Source organism: Ambystoma mexicanum, chromosome 1p (assembly GCF_040938575.1).
Source record: "Ambystoma mexicanum isolate Mex_15411 chromosome 1p, UKY_AmexF1_1, whole genome shotgun sequence".
Taxonomy (NCBI): domain Eukaryota; kingdom Metazoa; phylum Chordata; class Amphibia; order Caudata; family Ambystomatidae; genus Ambystoma; species Ambystoma mexicanum.
In genome coordinates, this window is record NC_090921.1 from 1,163,355,376 (window position 1) to 1,163,371,358 (window position 15,983).

The following is a 15,983-nucleotide window of genomic DNA, read 5'->3' on the forward strand; positions in this document are numbered from 1 at the left end:
AAGTCAGGACTGGGAGTCATCATAGGGCTTGGGCATCGAGCGAATGGGCAAACAGGAGGCACACTTAGCCTCCACCCTTCACCAGCTGTCTGGGGAGGGTCTACCATGGAGTTTCTGATTGCAAACTAGAGGGGGTCTGCTCATGTGACCACCAGGGGAACCAATCGAGATATGGAGGAGGCGGGAAGGGTATGGCTGGGGGAGGGAGGCAAACCAGGATATGGACAGTAGGTTTGAGAGAGAAAGGGTCTGCAGAAATAAGCGGCAGATGGATGAGGTTTAGGACAGACAGGAGCCGCAGCAATCACCTGGGGTGCCTCACCAACAGTGGCAGGTCCCGAGGTCATCCAGAGTGGCCAATGTTGATGCAGACGAATGTGGCCTTACGCAGATTTTACTGTAACCCTGCCTTGGTTTTGAAAGGTACCAGGTACGGGAGTCTGCTTTGGAATGAATTAATTTGTGTTTTAGTGCAATTTTGCCAGCTTGCTGTCATAAGTTTAAAAAAATAAGTGGGAACCCTAATTTGTTGACCCTTTTCTGTTTTTTTTTTATGTGAACCTTCTGTCTGCCATGATGATTACAGACACTCCTGTTGGGCCTCAATGTCTTCCTATCCTTGTTTTTTACTTTAATTCTTCCATCCAAATTTCGATTTTGCTATTTTTTGCTTTTACAGGGGTTTTGCAGATTTTTCTTTTGCCCTTCAACCCCCTACAGTTTTTGGACATTACAGCGGTATTGAAATAAGAGCATGTTTCAATTGACTGTGTTATATCATGCTATATTATGTCATGTTTTGTTATGTTGTATTTGCATTGTACTGTCACTTTGTACAAGTCTGACACGGTCTGTGAAGCACTGGCAAGGTGACAAATAGCACCCCACCAATAATTAAATATGTCACTCATTGCAAACCTGCAAAAGCAGACTCTGCATCCCATCTGAATCTAAGATGACCCTGCTTCCATCTAATAACGGGACAAGGTAAGTGCAGCCCAGACTAAGGAGGGTAAACATGGCTGGAGTATGCAGATTAACTCCCAAAAGAGCCGAGGCTTAGGTCAAGAGGAATCACACATCTCACACCACTATTACCATCCTCAGAAAGCACCTGGCAGGCCTCAAGAACTTCCAGGCAGCCCTGTCCATGGCCTTGGTCCAGTGAAGGCACAGCTCGAAGGCCATGCTCATTTAAGAGTGCACTTAATTTCGCCAGGCTTTCCTGTCGTGGCCGTTGAGGGGCTTTGGGGAAAAAGTGAAAGAGTGTGTGTTCTCCTGTTCCTTTGTGCTTCACGTGAATACACCTAGGCAGTGCAGAAAGGGCTCAAAGCCTGTGCCTAACGTGCAAGACAACCTCTGCATAAATTGCCTTATAATGGACGATTGCCCTCCTAGAGTGTTGTCCATAATATTGAAAGTCTCCTTTCACTTACACAGCCTGCCAGGCATTATTTTACAAACCTACCACTCATTTAATTCTCTCATACTGCATTCCAGTGACTTATTTGCTAATTCACTACATACAACAGCAACGCTCATTCTCTGTTCTCCACACAAGGCCAATCTGTGATGGCTCAGGGTGGGAGAGATCATCTTGTCAAACTCTCCTTTTGTGTCTCCCGGCCTCATCCTTCACACAGCCAATTCCTGGCTCTGACACCTCCGTCAGCAGGCTCTGCTTTCCCAGAATCCCTTTCTGCTATCAGCAGGAGGGCATCCCATTTGTTTAGATGGTTAGCAGCTGCCACACCTCCTAGGATTTCCTCAGCATACCTCAAGGGCACCTCACATACAATGCATACAATACATGACTTAGCATAATACCACCACCACCCCACTGATCTTCTAAGTTTTCTTCTTGTCAAAACACTGAAAATAATACATTCATCTCAACGATCACTATCACTCACCCTTATGTATTAATTTTCCTACATATTGCGAGTTATGACTGCATGCTTTTTTGTCTCCCTGTCTTTTGGCACTTTTCCTCTTTCCCTCTCTATTTAACCCTGTCCCTTTTCACTCGGGAGACCACGTTCTGGCTGCCACTTTCGGAGAGGTCATAAGTCACCTTTGCGCTGACAAGGCTTGGTGCTTTAAGGTCACTATGGTATTGATGTGCGCAGTAAAACTGACAAATAACAATGCATAACATAGCGCACACAGCATAGCTGCCACTATTGACTTAATTGATAACATCGGGAATACTTAGATTCAAGTGCACCCTCGGTATTAAGCATGATTTAAAAACCTGGATAAATACATGTGGCTTTTTCACTACACTTCTTGTTGGGGTGTGTTATCAACACTCACGATTAGCAAAATGTTGGAAAGCTACAAGCAAAATGTTGGAAAGCTACAAGGGTTGTTTGTACTGTTGCTTCAATTCCAGCATTGGATGTTGGGCTGTACATACAGGACTGTGAGTGTGACACAACTTTGTTGTCCTTCTAAAGTGCGGGAGGTTTGTGCAGCCAATTTTACCGACAGTGGGCTGGGTACCTGCTCTGAGGTCACAGATTAGACTCAAAAGTCCACCCTTGCCAGGTTGATTAAATGAGTCGCATTGAGTTGAATATAACAACATCTATTACGTCAGTCCCTTGAGTCTATTCAGTGTGTGATGCATGTTATGTGAATAGTCCTTAATATTCTTTTAAAGCAGAATTTCAGAGTAAGGTCTGATTACGCCATCTTAAAGGTTGCATGGTAAGATGGACATGTATGAACCCTATCAGGAAGGAGTAGGCTTCCTTTACCTTCCCTATCTGTGACCTGTCTCTCTCCGTTTCCCTGCAGACCCTGGTGTGTGGACACACGACCACGTGCGGCAGTGGGTGGACTGGGCAGTGAAGGAGTATGGCCTCCTGGACATGGACAGCACATCGTTCCAGAACATCGATGGGAAGGATCTTTGCAAAATGACCAAAGAGGACTTCATGAGGATTACCTCACCCTACAACACAGACATTCTGCTGTCACACCTGGGCTACCTCAGGCAAAGTATGAGCCACCAAAATCCAATCTATATCTGCCTCTATTAGTTGTATCAAATGTGACTGTTCTGTGTATGAACGCCTACAGTCAAACCCTAGCCATCCCAGGCTTTCATTTGGGACCTCGAAATTTAACCTGGAAGTATAAAAGCCAACACTGCAACCAAGTATCACCCGAAGTGAGCATAGAATATATGGAAACTCAACCACCACCTACAAACACCAGTTCTTACTTGTACAACTCCCATTTCATTTTTCATACTCCTACATAGTGCAATCAAATCCCAGGTACTTGAGTGCTGTCTCACACAGTACATATGGCAATGGGTGATAATTACACAGGAAAGTGTTGACGAAAAAAAGTGTTTTGAGATGATTTTTTAAAGTTGTAAACCTCTTTTGGGCTCTCAATGAGCTCTCAACGAGAGGGGTGGGGTTGATGATGAAACAATGGCCTGCAAAACACGTTTTCCAGCTGCCTGCAAGAGGAATCTGAGAAGGAAGAATAATGAGCTGATTTTTAAATCCTAAAGACCGAAGTGGATTGTGATGAGTGTGTCTGGACTGAAGCTATTTATCTTAAAATGTATTCTCGCATGTACAGAGAGCCAGGGCAGTTCAAGAAGAATAGAAGTGGTATACGCATCATAAGGGTCATTTGCAACTATTTGTGCAGTGTGCTTATGCAAGATCTGCCATCTCTACATCAGCTTTTTAGGGGCACCCATTTAGATTGCATTAAAATGATTTCAATTGGCTCCCACGATGGCCCTTGCTGTTATCCTCAAATGGGTTTTATAAAGGTATGATTTGACCTGAAGAGACGAAGGAAGTAGCTAATGCTGCTGACTGCTGAGCTCACCAGTACTGTTAAGGAAAGATGTGAGTCATAAAACAATGCACAGAGTTTTAGCCTTAGGAATAATATGTAAGTCTGTGGAATGGATCAGAAAAGGAGTAGGAAGGCTCATAGCAGTCCTGGTGCTATTTGGTGAATGAATTACTGCTAATTCAGCTTTGTTACAATTTAGGCAGAGCCAGTTATTACTCATCCATTGTTTAATGGCAGTAGAATTTGTTAGTGAGGATTATCACTAGTGACTAGATCACCAGAAACGCCCAAGAAAGTTGACTGTCATCAACATAACAATGGAAACTGAGTATCAAAGTATGTAGAAGATCATAAAACTGTTTAACATACATGTCGACTAGTCACAGTGAGAGAGCACCCAGCAATAAACAGGGGTGGGTATAGTTGTTAAACTATCAAACGTTAAGAAGTTTAGTCAATTGGTTTAAAACAGGTTGAAGCCACATCAGATACCCAGCTACAGGCCTCAGTATTTCGAAGGTGATCGAAGTCCACGGCAAGGTCTATCAGAAGCAGTGAACTGGATTGACCATCTGTAAGAATTGCACCCTAAAATCATAGCAATGAGGGCAGTTTCAGTTCCCCTCCCAGGTCTAAAACCTGATGTCACTCACAGAGAAATACATGAGTTTCAACAAACGACTGGAGTTGCATTGTAGCCCCCTTTTCCAATATGTTAAGGAGGAATGGTATGTTAGTGACTTACATGCAACGATTGGGTTGATCTGGATGAAGTGTAGATCTTTCAAGAGAAGTTTTGTCATAGTTGTTTTGATGAGAGGGGGTGGTATATGGCCTTAAGGCGAGAAGTTCTTTATGAAAAAAGTTTCTCATCAATACAATCTCTCAAAGGGGTCATGGATTAATGGGTGAAGAAGTGGGGTTCATTTTGGTAACAATAATTTCCTCAAAAGAGCTCTTATAAAAATGCAATATAAGATCTGAAGAGGTTAGATGTTGCTCAGACTCTGATTCATTTGGGAGCAACGATTTTTTCGCTAATATTAGAGCAAATTGTGTTAATCCTTTCCTCAAAGAAGGAATGTACCCTTTCTACCATAATTTGATCTGTGCAAATATGCTGGAGGGTGTTCCCTAGAAGCCTCAATGTCTGAACAATCGTTTTATATGAGCTTTTCGCTGACTCAATCTCCTTAGAAAAGAAACGCTTTTTTTTGCTAACGCTTCCCGAGCCTTATAAATGGATTGTGAGACCTTGGGCCTCATTATGAGGTTGCCGAAACAACGGTACCAGTAAGCTTGCCGGTACCGTTGTTTCAGGACCGGCAAGCTACGAGTTGTGCAAGCGGCTGCCTTTTTGCCCACCAGGTCTGACCTGGCGGGCAGAAAGGCACCCGCTCGCAGACCTTGACGGATGCACCGGCACCATTCATGAATGGCCCCGGTGCATCCGACCTCCCCATTCCCATTGAGTCCTATAGGACTGAAATGGGAATGGGGAGTAATTATTTCTGACGCCCGGCAATGGGCATTTACAGGGACCACTGGGGCTGTAATGCCCCGGTAAATCGCCATTGCCAGGCGCCGCAAAAAAAATGACTTCGGCAGCAGGCGTGCCGTTTTTCACCGGCACGGCTACCGCTGACTCATAATGAGGCCCCTTGAGTGGTTCCAGATGATACTGTGGATTATCCTTCGTCACTTCCTTTGAGCCGTCGGGGGCATGGTCGAAGATGCCGGAAGTTCCCATTTACCATTGTTGCCGTAAATGTCTAGAGGTGGTCATGGTAGTTTTTACTGGAGCTACAAGCAATTTATTATTTGCAGCGGTTTGTTCATCAATATACATGCTAGCATGGATGTTATTAAAAGCAGACCTAATTAGGAGAAATATTCTGATTTAAAATATTTAGCAGGTCTAATTCTCATCATGGATCGAGTGAAAGTTATTGGTGGCAATTATGGAAAAATTGATAGCCTGACGGTCTGTCCAATCCAAATCGTGAATGTATACTTGCGATATATTTACATGTTTCACAAATATCCGTTCAAGTATCTGACCTTCTACATCAGTAGGACCAGTCTGAGTAAAAATGCGGTCAGTTGCTGTGGCTTAATCCTTTAGGCCATGGCTATGTTGGTCTGTTAAATTAGCGAAAGAGGTTAAAATCAGCAAGGATTATATATTTTCTCTTTACAATGGATTGGTTCAGCATAAGATCACATATTTGTTCTGCAAAAGGCACGTTTGTTAGTAGTGTGAGGATAATAAAGCAACTATGTGTTTAGAAATAGAATCTGAACCGATAATAAGGAGGCAGTGATAAGCTGCTGAATATCTAAAGAGTCTTTGCTAATAGTTGCAATGCCACTACCCTGTGAAGTAGTCTGTCAACAGCAGTGAGCACATAACCAGCGAGTGTAAGGTTAAGTATAGCTGGGCCAGAAACAATTCTCAGACAGACTTCTGTCAGAAATAAAATATTTATATTGCTTGTAGAATAAAGCCATGAATTCTCAATCAATCAAGTTAAGTTTATTTGGATAAAAAAAAACATCCAGTACTCAAAAAAACAACATAGCATAAAAGAAATTATATATACAACATACATCTTGGTTTCAATCGCTCACAAATTCATGATTTCTTGATAAGAGACATTAAAAAACACATATTATCATATTGTGGAACGCAGCGTCCTAACCCTGTAAAAACCACTTTCTTTTATACGTAGCAGCCTTCAAATAAGACAATAGGGCCCAATCCGTCAATTGAGTTCCTGCCGTTAAAAGGAACATCACTGCAGGTCTATACTGACGTATATCCATGCGTTTAAAAATCTGCAAAATTGTCTGCTTTCTTATCACCCCAGAGCCTGGGCAAAACAATAAAAAGTGACTCAGATTCTCATAAGGGGCTCCGCACACAGGGCAGCTGGGATCATCTGGATATCCAGGCCATTTCTCGGTATTTCCCCTCAGCAATAGACAGTCAAATCTTGCCCTAGTGATGAGCCAACTATGATGTTTTTCCCAGCCCAGACAAGATACGGCTGAATATTGGGGATCTCACTTATAAGACTATGGTAACTGTCAGCATGAGTCACCCGTGCAGCAAGTACGCGTTTTACCACAATCCCCCAGGTTACTACCTCCTTGTAAGTTTTTACTTCTGCCAAGGATAACACTGCACAACTGGGGGGACTGAACAGGAGCGTTACACAGACAAGAAAATTCCTTAACAGTCCTCAACCAAGGTATTTTTGCCCACCTTTCCCTATTCAACGCGTTTCTTAAAATAAAATCACATAAAGTTGCATTCTTGTTTCCCCAAACTCTCAACCATAATTTACTTGGGGCCACTGCCCACTCGTCCTCCCAAAATCATCCCCAGTTCCCTGTGGCCCGAAGCACAGGATGAAGAGCCCGGGTGCCCCAAAAGTTTTTTTTAAACGATTTTCCTTAGCCTGCAGGTCACCGGGCTTACAATATAGCCCCACAATGCTGCTCCATATTGTGTATTGTGTAGCTGCCTGTATTTGTGAAGTATAGACCTTAAGAGTAGATGGCATATGCTGACCCTTGCATTTGACTAAAAAGCGAGCTAAGCGTCCCAGGCATTGGCTCATTTTCAGGGACTGGTTCTTAACATGTGCACTACCCGACAAAGTCTCAGAATACCTTACCCCCAGATAATCATATTTGGCAATCCTTGGAATGACTTCCCCACCACAGGGAATTCTATGTCAAGACCCGGAGGCTTGGATTATGCTTTCTCTCATCTTTACTTCTCGTGCAGCACATCCCTAGAACAATAATATATGTACAGTGTTAGGTCAATCTTGACTAATATGGATCTCAGTCTTTCTGTGGTGATCACACTGTTGGCATTGCCCAACAGGCAGAGGGCTCTCTGAGCCCATGCGGTTAGAATCACAGGGTGAATGCTCTCTGCTTTCTCCTTCTGAAGGATTTTTGTAATAGGTCCCACACTGGCCAACATTTTATCCTGAAATGAACGCCAGGATCCATCTAGACCCCTTTTAAAGTCTCTAACGTATCTGCCCATAAAGGTGATGATATCTTTGTCTATCTCTGGGGTTTCAGCAATCCCATCTGGCAGATGTGGTCAGGGGCAATCTGTTCTAAGTTTGTTTCTAACTTCTTTTGCTAGTGTTTTCCTGAGCCTCTTCTTCAGGTATGCCGCAACTTCTGTTGGCGGTTCCCACTCTGAAGACCGTGGGGAATGAGGAAATCTGGGTCAAAATCATTCTCTGTGGTCTTTCTTTTCTTTTGAGCTTTTCTGTCTCTTCCCTCATTGGAAGATGAAATCGTCTCCACTTCATCCTCAGTGGATTGCTCCTGCCAGTCCTTGTTCTCCTACTCATCCGCGCTGCTTGAGGATATGTCTTGCCACCTGCTTTCATTCACCCTCAACCTCACTGCCTTCCTCTTGCCACCTTTCACCTTCTGTGGCGTACCCAGCGGGTGGGTGGGTGTGGGAGGGGTATAGGGGGGCCTGGGCATCTCGTGACTTGCAGGCTTTTTATCTTCCCCTTTTCACTCCCCCAGGCTCACTTGCTCCCCTGAGCCCTTCTATGTCTCAGGAGAATTTTAGCCAGTCCTCCCCGAGGGATAGCTGCTGAGAACCATGTCCTAGACTGGCCCTCATTGCCTTTTGAATGTCTTGCCACATGCTGGGCTGAATTCCTTTCTGGCTCATATGAGCTCTGCCCTCCTCACTAGAGCTACTCATCTCGCTCAGGGGATATAATGAAGGCTCTGAACACAGGAGTCTTGGGCTTGTTCCTGTCAATATATATGTATGTATATAGGCAGTGAAATAAATAGTGGGTCAGGGTAATGCTGAGCTCTCAGCTTGACAGTTTAACTTGGGACTCTGCCCGTCACGAAATGTATATTACTATTTGGTACTTACAGCCAGCAGGGTCCACCGCGCCGTTTGCGTTCTTGTTTCAGTCAGCCTCCTTGAGGTAATAATGTTCTACATGCTATCCACGTACGTATGCCGGTAATGCAGTCTCAATATAAATTGTCAGCGTTCTCTGAAAAAACACTCTCTCACTCCGTGCTACACCAACGGTCACGGAAGCATGATCCTAAAGCGCGGGAAGCTTTGAAGCCCTATTGTGCTGTAATCACCTTCCATGAACGCTGTGCCCCCACCAGCTGGCCTGTAGTGTTGCGGTCGCCGGTGCCCGAGCTCTGTTGCAACCAAAGAACAACTGCAGATATGCTGCACCTCCATTGTCACACTCGCTGTGCTCGCTTTAGCAATAAACGCCTTGCAATGTATGCTCAAATGATATAATAGTAATATGAAAAAGGTGTACTTAACTCACTGCCCGAGCAGAAAAGAAAGAGGATAGGAACAGGAAGATCACAGTGTTTATGGCACTGAATAGGTGTTGATTGGTCATAAAAGTCACATGTTTTGGAAAGGACCAATAATATATGAACTACCAAAGACTCAAACCAGTTGGGAGTTGTAGTTTAAGCTTTGTTTTGTGTATATATTATTGTTCTAGTGTTGTGCTGCTCGAGAAGTAAAGATGAGAGAAAGCATAATCCTTCACCTCTGTGTCTTTAATAGAATTATGACTTTCTATAACGATAGTATTGAAACTCTGAATTGTCATTGCATGAGAGACAGCTGAGTGAGCACTTATTAAAGAGCAAGAAAGAGAGAAACCTGGACAGAGGATTGTTTTTGGCGATAGCTACAATCCCTGGCACAATATTAGGGTTAAGAAGGGTAACACCATGTTAAAAATGAACTAAAAGAGCTCAAAGCAGCAAAACAACTGACAGCCCTTTACATTAGAATAAACATTTACCACAGGTTTCAATAGTTTTGAGGCCCAATAAAAACCAACAATGTATTGTAGGATCTAACAACCATATATGAACCCACAATTGAAAAAGTAAAATCCTTCAAAGCATCATCCAAGATCTTCAGCACCCAACCCTTATAACCCGACTACCACACCGCAAACCGAACCTACCAACCCTACCAACCACCACATACAAACACCCAAACATAAAATGTACACCTCCAATTAAACAGGCATCCCTGAAACTGGAAAGGGGAACTCACAACACGAGTCCCCAAATCTTTGCTGAGGAAAAACACCGTCCCGTGTGCAATGCTAAAATTCTATTTTCTGGGCACACAAAGCACAGCTGGCAAACCACCAACCCACCGTCACTTAATGGTACCTATAACGTGCTCTGTGCTCATTCCAACATCTCGTCTGTGCCCATCCAAATTATTTTTTGGAAATGATTTGCAGCAAAACACAAATACTTTCTTTTTTTTCAACAACCTGTGTTACAAGTGAAGGCCATGCAAGCAAGGTAATGTTGAACAGCAGCCCTGCAATGGATGGGTCCAGTTTTTAAAAGCGTGAAAAGGCAAACTTGTGTGAAAAAAGAATGAAAAGTGAAAAGCCAATATAAATCTCACATTAAAAGGAAACAAATGTTTCAAAGCATTAGGTCTGCTGTACTCATGCAGAATAGAATATGATATGCTTCGTGTGTTTCTCAGTCTAACACATCTCTGAAAATAATGAGGAAATCTCGATAAAAATCACGCATATGCCCTCCAAAAACCTGCAAGTGCCAAACATTCCAAGTGTTTACACACGGCTCCTGGGGGTGGGGGGTGTTCAGAGAAGGGGGGGGGGATAGGGGTAACAGGGTCATAACTGGCCGCCAGCTCCATTGTCTTTAACTTTTTGGAACATGTCAAGATTAGTTCCAACTAGATCGTAAGATACGAAAAGAATGCAAGAAAGTGAATCATTTCTTAAAACAGATAGAGACACATGTCCCTTGCAATGGCTTGTGCTCTAAGGTTACACATTGAAAGGATTGGGTAGCATTTGGCTGGAGGAATGCAGTGGAGTAGTTGAACTGCCACAGTACACCTGTTCTGTAATGATGTGTAGGATTGCAGTGGGCCTAGAGAAGGCGCTCGTAGTCATCTTCTCGTCTTCAGGCATAAACTACCTACACTCCCATCACTTTGTTGACCTCCTGGGCTCAAGGACTGTTGCAACTCAGAGATCACTTGGTTCCTTGCGGATCCTAGCATTTCCCATTTGAGCAGATGAAAAAGATCATTGTTCCAAAATCCTTCCAGTGGGTAACTGACAGCAAGACCTCTTTGCTGAGTAGTCCTTGCTTCTTGGATAGGCTTTCAGTTCCCATGTGGCAGTCTCCCAAAAACATTCGGAGAAACTTCACATCTGTTTCGTATAACTTTAGTCCAGTCCACACAGGCCATAAAAGTAACATACAACAATGTCATCAACACATCCTTAAAATGTAACCACTGGCAGTAGGTAAAATGAATAAAACCAGGCAAGTAAAATACAGTAATTTTGATTAAATACCCAATATACATAGGGTGACCTCCTAAAATGCCTTCTTGAAACACACATACTATAGCAATGAAAACACAGTATTAAAAAATCAACAGGGGTTCCACCACCACATTTTAACCTCAACATTGTTACATTTGTATGTTATTCATTTTCAGCATACAAATAAATGCACCACGTACTGAGCAAAGGTTCATGCATACAGTTAGTGCAAAACATGGTAGCCGTCATCCTTCTCCTCTATGCCTGCAGTACATAATTCCCCAGACAATGTGTTGCCAGCGGATCCATGTCTGCCAGGCATAGGCGGAGTACGTCTTCAGTGCATCGTATTCGGCACTGCTTACACAGAGGGTTAAGATACTTCCTGCTTATATGTAAATACATTGGGCCTAGGAGAACAAAATGGGCCACACTTTCCACTATATTTGAGCAATACGGGCAGTCGGGGGAATTACTCTCATTCCACTTATTTCTCAAGCTCGCAAGGGGGAGGATCGGCAGTCACACTTTCGTATAAAGTGCTCTCATTTCTTTGGGTTGCATTGTATCCAGGTATGGCTCTAACCCATAAGATTCCTTTAGCAGCCAATATCGAGTTAAGCTACTAGACAGCGCTATTTTTACTGAGGTTTCCGTTTCCCCTCTTGCCTCATATGCTGCTTTTATTTTAGCTCTAAAGCTCACTGGGATTATTTCTGGGTTGAGCCAGAAGGCACGCCCCCCCACTGCTGAGAGGTTGCCTTTGATTGCCACAAATCAGGGGAGCTTTTGGCCTCCCTCTTGATTCGATAGGTCCCTTATTGACTATCTGTATTGAGAGAAACATCATAAAATTCAACAATTGCACAGTAATTCTGAAGGCAAACAAATGCAACATGGAACAGAGCTTCAAATTATATTTCACATTATTTACTCAAGAACCGCACACACATTCTACTGAACCGTCAGTCCTTTGCAGAAATCTATGCCTGAAAAATCTTTGCAGCTCATGTGAAAGAAAACGCGCAGCTGCTTCCAATATCTGAATGCCCATCCTCATCCAGCTATTAAAGAGCCCACACTTCCCTCGCCCCATGTATGCACTCCAGATTCCACAGTCTGTCATATATAAATCCATGGATTTCGCAAGCTAAGGTGCAACCACCCCATATCTGTCAACATTGTCTGTTGACAAAACTCCTACACATTAATGTAAGGTTCCATCATTTACTAGCCATGCATGAGCCTGCCAATTGATTTCCAATAATGGAGAACACTCCCACATTTTTTATGTTTTAAGATGTCATTATTTAAAGCTTAGACCTAACTCGAAAACAGCAGAGTGCTGTACAGAGTGCAGGGGTGTTGCTAGGTCTGGAAAAGACCCAGGGTTACGCTAATGTCAGAACTGTCAGGACTGGGGGCTAGCTGGCCTTTTGGTTGTAGCTCCTGAGATTCTATCCGGGGCTACAACCAAAAGACCAGGGGCTATAGCCTCTTAGCCCCCCCCCCACCAGCAACGCCTCTAACAAAATGTGTAGCCGGTGTTTGAGCTGGCATATTTAACTGTCTGTGCATCAATGTGTGCGCCCATTGGAATTTGTCCTTGGTCAGATGTTGTTGAAAAAGCCATGTTTTGAGAGATTTGCAAAATTGGAGAATTGTGGAGGTATTCCGAGCCGGCACCAGAATATAATTTCAGAGGGTGGGCGCATAACAAGAGAAGGATTGTTTGTGGGTCCTCTGTGGACAAGTTGGGATTCAAGCTGGTTTGTCAATTTGCTGCGTGAGGTGCATGTGCCACCAGATATGTAGAGCTTAGCCACTGGGTATGCTGGTGTGCTACCCGTAACGGCTTTGTAGATGATACATTCAGTCTTGTACAGTATCCTGGCATGGAGAGGAAGCCCATGCAGTTAGCGTAGTATAGGCTGATTTGGTCAAATTTCTGTGCATCGTAATGGGACGTGCTGCAGCGCGGTGGACTGCTTATAGGGGAGCCAAGTGAGAAGCTGGGAGCCCCATCTGGAGGGCGTTACCCCCATTGATGTGCAAGACCAAAGGGTGTGCACTACAGACCAGAAGTCCAGAGCTAGGCTGTTTGGGCCTTCTTTGCTATGTGTTTCTGGGAGGATAGGCTGCTTTCAATGGCGAAGCCTACCCCTTTTGCTGAGTAAGAAAGTTGTGGACCAAATCATTCTAGGTGCCCCCATTGAGCCATTGTTGGGCAAGTTGTTGTCTACCGAGAGGACCAATGAGCATAAATTCTGCCACGGATGAGTTTAGTTTGAGGTAGGTAGTCCACATCCAAGACTGGATGATGACAGGTAATCGTGGAGATGAGTGATGTCCTGTGCACTATTTACTCTAATGTACAACTGAGTATCGGGCGTGTATTTGTGAATGGCTATATTGGGATCTTTGATGACAGTACCTAGAGGCCCATGTAAAGGTTAAAAAGGATTGGTGGCAGGATTGAGCATTGGAGGACTTCACAGGAGCTCTAGAGTTGATTAGAACACAACAAGTTCATCTGGACATCCTGGTGTCTGCCCAAGAGGTAAGAGGTAAACCAATTCAGGACAGTTCCATGGAATCCCATCCTGTCAGCAAGAAGAGAGCGGAAGATATAGTGGTCATCAGTGTCAAATGCAGCTGAGAGGTCAGGGAGGACCAGGAGGCATGAGTCGCCCTCATCCATGACTTGGAGGGCATCATTCACCACCTGGCTGCAAGCTGTCTCGATGGTACACTTGGGCCAGAACCGTGACTGATAGTCATTTAGGAGGTGAAGTTGTTCAATTCTGGGGAGTAGTTGTATAGTGACTACTTTTTTCAAGAATTGCCAATAAATTGGAGGTTTCTAATGGGCTGGTACTTGGCCAGGTCATCTAGATCTAGAGTTTATTTTTTCAAAAGAGGTCATAAGAAACCAGTCTTGAGGGTTTCTAGGAATGACCCTTCTGTGATGGAGGCATTAATGATGCTGCGGAGCGTGTTGAGCACTGGGTTTGTCAATTGTTTAATGATGGAGGCTGGGATGATTGCGTCACAGTAAGAAGTAGGTTTAAGGGAGGCAATTATTTTTGGGAGATCAGGTGTAGAGAGAGTATAGAAGTTGGTCTAGAGGGGCAGTGTGCATGCCAGGGCGCAGGGGGCGCTAATGCTGTGGGAAGTTGATTCAATGGTCTCTCTGATTTTGTCTAATTTTTCGATTGTTGATTCTACTGCTTTTTTCCTGAGTTGCTGGTATGTCAGGTTTCGGTGAGGGTTTGGTACAATGCTTTACTATTTCAAAGAGAGCTTTGCTCATGTTTGAGGCTGCCACAAGGGTTGTGGAGTGGTAAGCAGCTTTGCCTTCAGTCACCAAAATCCTAAGGTTGGCGCAGAGAGATTTGAGTTTTGTGAGGTATCCAGGATTATGGTTTTTGCGCCACAGTTTCTCTAGGGCTCTGATTGAGCTTTTGTTAGAGGTGAGCTTGGGGGTGTACCAAGGGGCAGATGGTTTGGTTTGAACGCTGCTGATTTTTAGGGGGGCATGCATATCCACCAGTTTCATAGCAGAGTTGTTGAATAATTCCAGGAGGCCAGAGGCATTCCCTGTCATGGGGATGTCTGCAAAGTTTGCTTCTAGCTCATTGACTGGCCAGGTTTTGAATGAGTGGCATTGAGTGATGGGGCATTTAGCCAGACCGTAGTGGGTGAGCAATAGTAGGAATGGCGGCATGGTCAGACCAGTCAAGTGAGATAGGGTCTCTGTAGGTAATGTGGCATATGTATCCACAGAAGACCCCCACAAATACTGCACTTGCAGGAGTCCCTTCTGCTCCCCAATCAGTAGATCATGATACTAACCATCAGCAATGAATTCATACTTATCTAGACACCATTCTCTGAAAAGTCTATTTATTCCTCTTTTAGCCATATATGACTTTGAAATGTCCAGTTTCAGTGTGCATTGAGTATCGAGCAATGGGATTGTAATCTCTCTTGTCAACAGTTATGTCTTAATTTCAAAGAGCAAATTCCCGCCTCATGGATCTCCTCTGTCCTCCTTACTTTACTGCACTCTAACACTCCTCTCCCCACAGGTAGCCCAACATTTACCTACCCTGTCACTCCTGTGATCACCCAACAGACAACGCCTCCACGGATCCAGGTAAAAACAGGTAAGCAGATTGTTTGACCGGGTGCACAACAATAGTTAGCCCAGATGTTATCTCACTCCATTACTAAGCCACACATTCTCACAGACTATATTTAGCAGTTTGCCCATCTTGGAACATATCTGTCTATACAGGGGAACATTCCTTGCATGTTTATCTGGCCAGATATTGGTGTGATGGTCACTCCAGGTATGTGGGTTCAGGTGTGTGCTTGCTGCCATTTGGTCATATGTGTCGGTCTCTATATCTGGACCCGTATTTCCGAAGTATTCACTCAGGTGTATCTTTTTTATCTGCTCAATTATGTCTCCGTGTGCTCAGATTTCAGTGTTGAAACGAAATCCAAATTGGTGAAGAAACAAGAAACTATGTTCAAACCTACTCAGCTCGCATTGTGTATAATACAATCTGAACTGTTAGGCTGTTTTCAACAAATAGTTGTAACATCCCAGCCTGCAAGGAGCTAACGTTACTGAAGTCATCTAAATTTCCTCCCCGTACAGACTGAAATATTATAGCTGTCCCTTGGGAAATTTCCGAGCTATATGAATGAATATTGTATAGTACTGATAGAGAAGTTTCTTACCAGGAAAGTGCA

The 15,983-nt window shown here is 43.9% G+C and overlaps 1 protein-coding gene across 2 annotated transcripts in view; it reads left to right on the forward strand.

Annotated features, from left to right (window-relative positions):
• Nucleotides 1-15,983, forward strand: part of LOC138450655 (retroviral integration site protein Fli-1 homolog) — a 299,198-nt gene that overhangs the window by 213,846 nt on the left and 69,369 nt on the right. For both annotated transcript variants that reach the window (XM_069604852.1, XM_069604851.1), the window contains exons 4-5: nucleotides 2,803-3,006; nucleotides 15,311-15,388. In XM_069604852.1, the coding sequence (XP_069460953.1) occupies nucleotides 2,803-3,006; nucleotides 15,311-15,388 (282 nt within the window). The remainder of the gene's footprint in view (nucleotides 1-2,802; nucleotides 3,007-15,310; nucleotides 15,389-15,983) is intronic.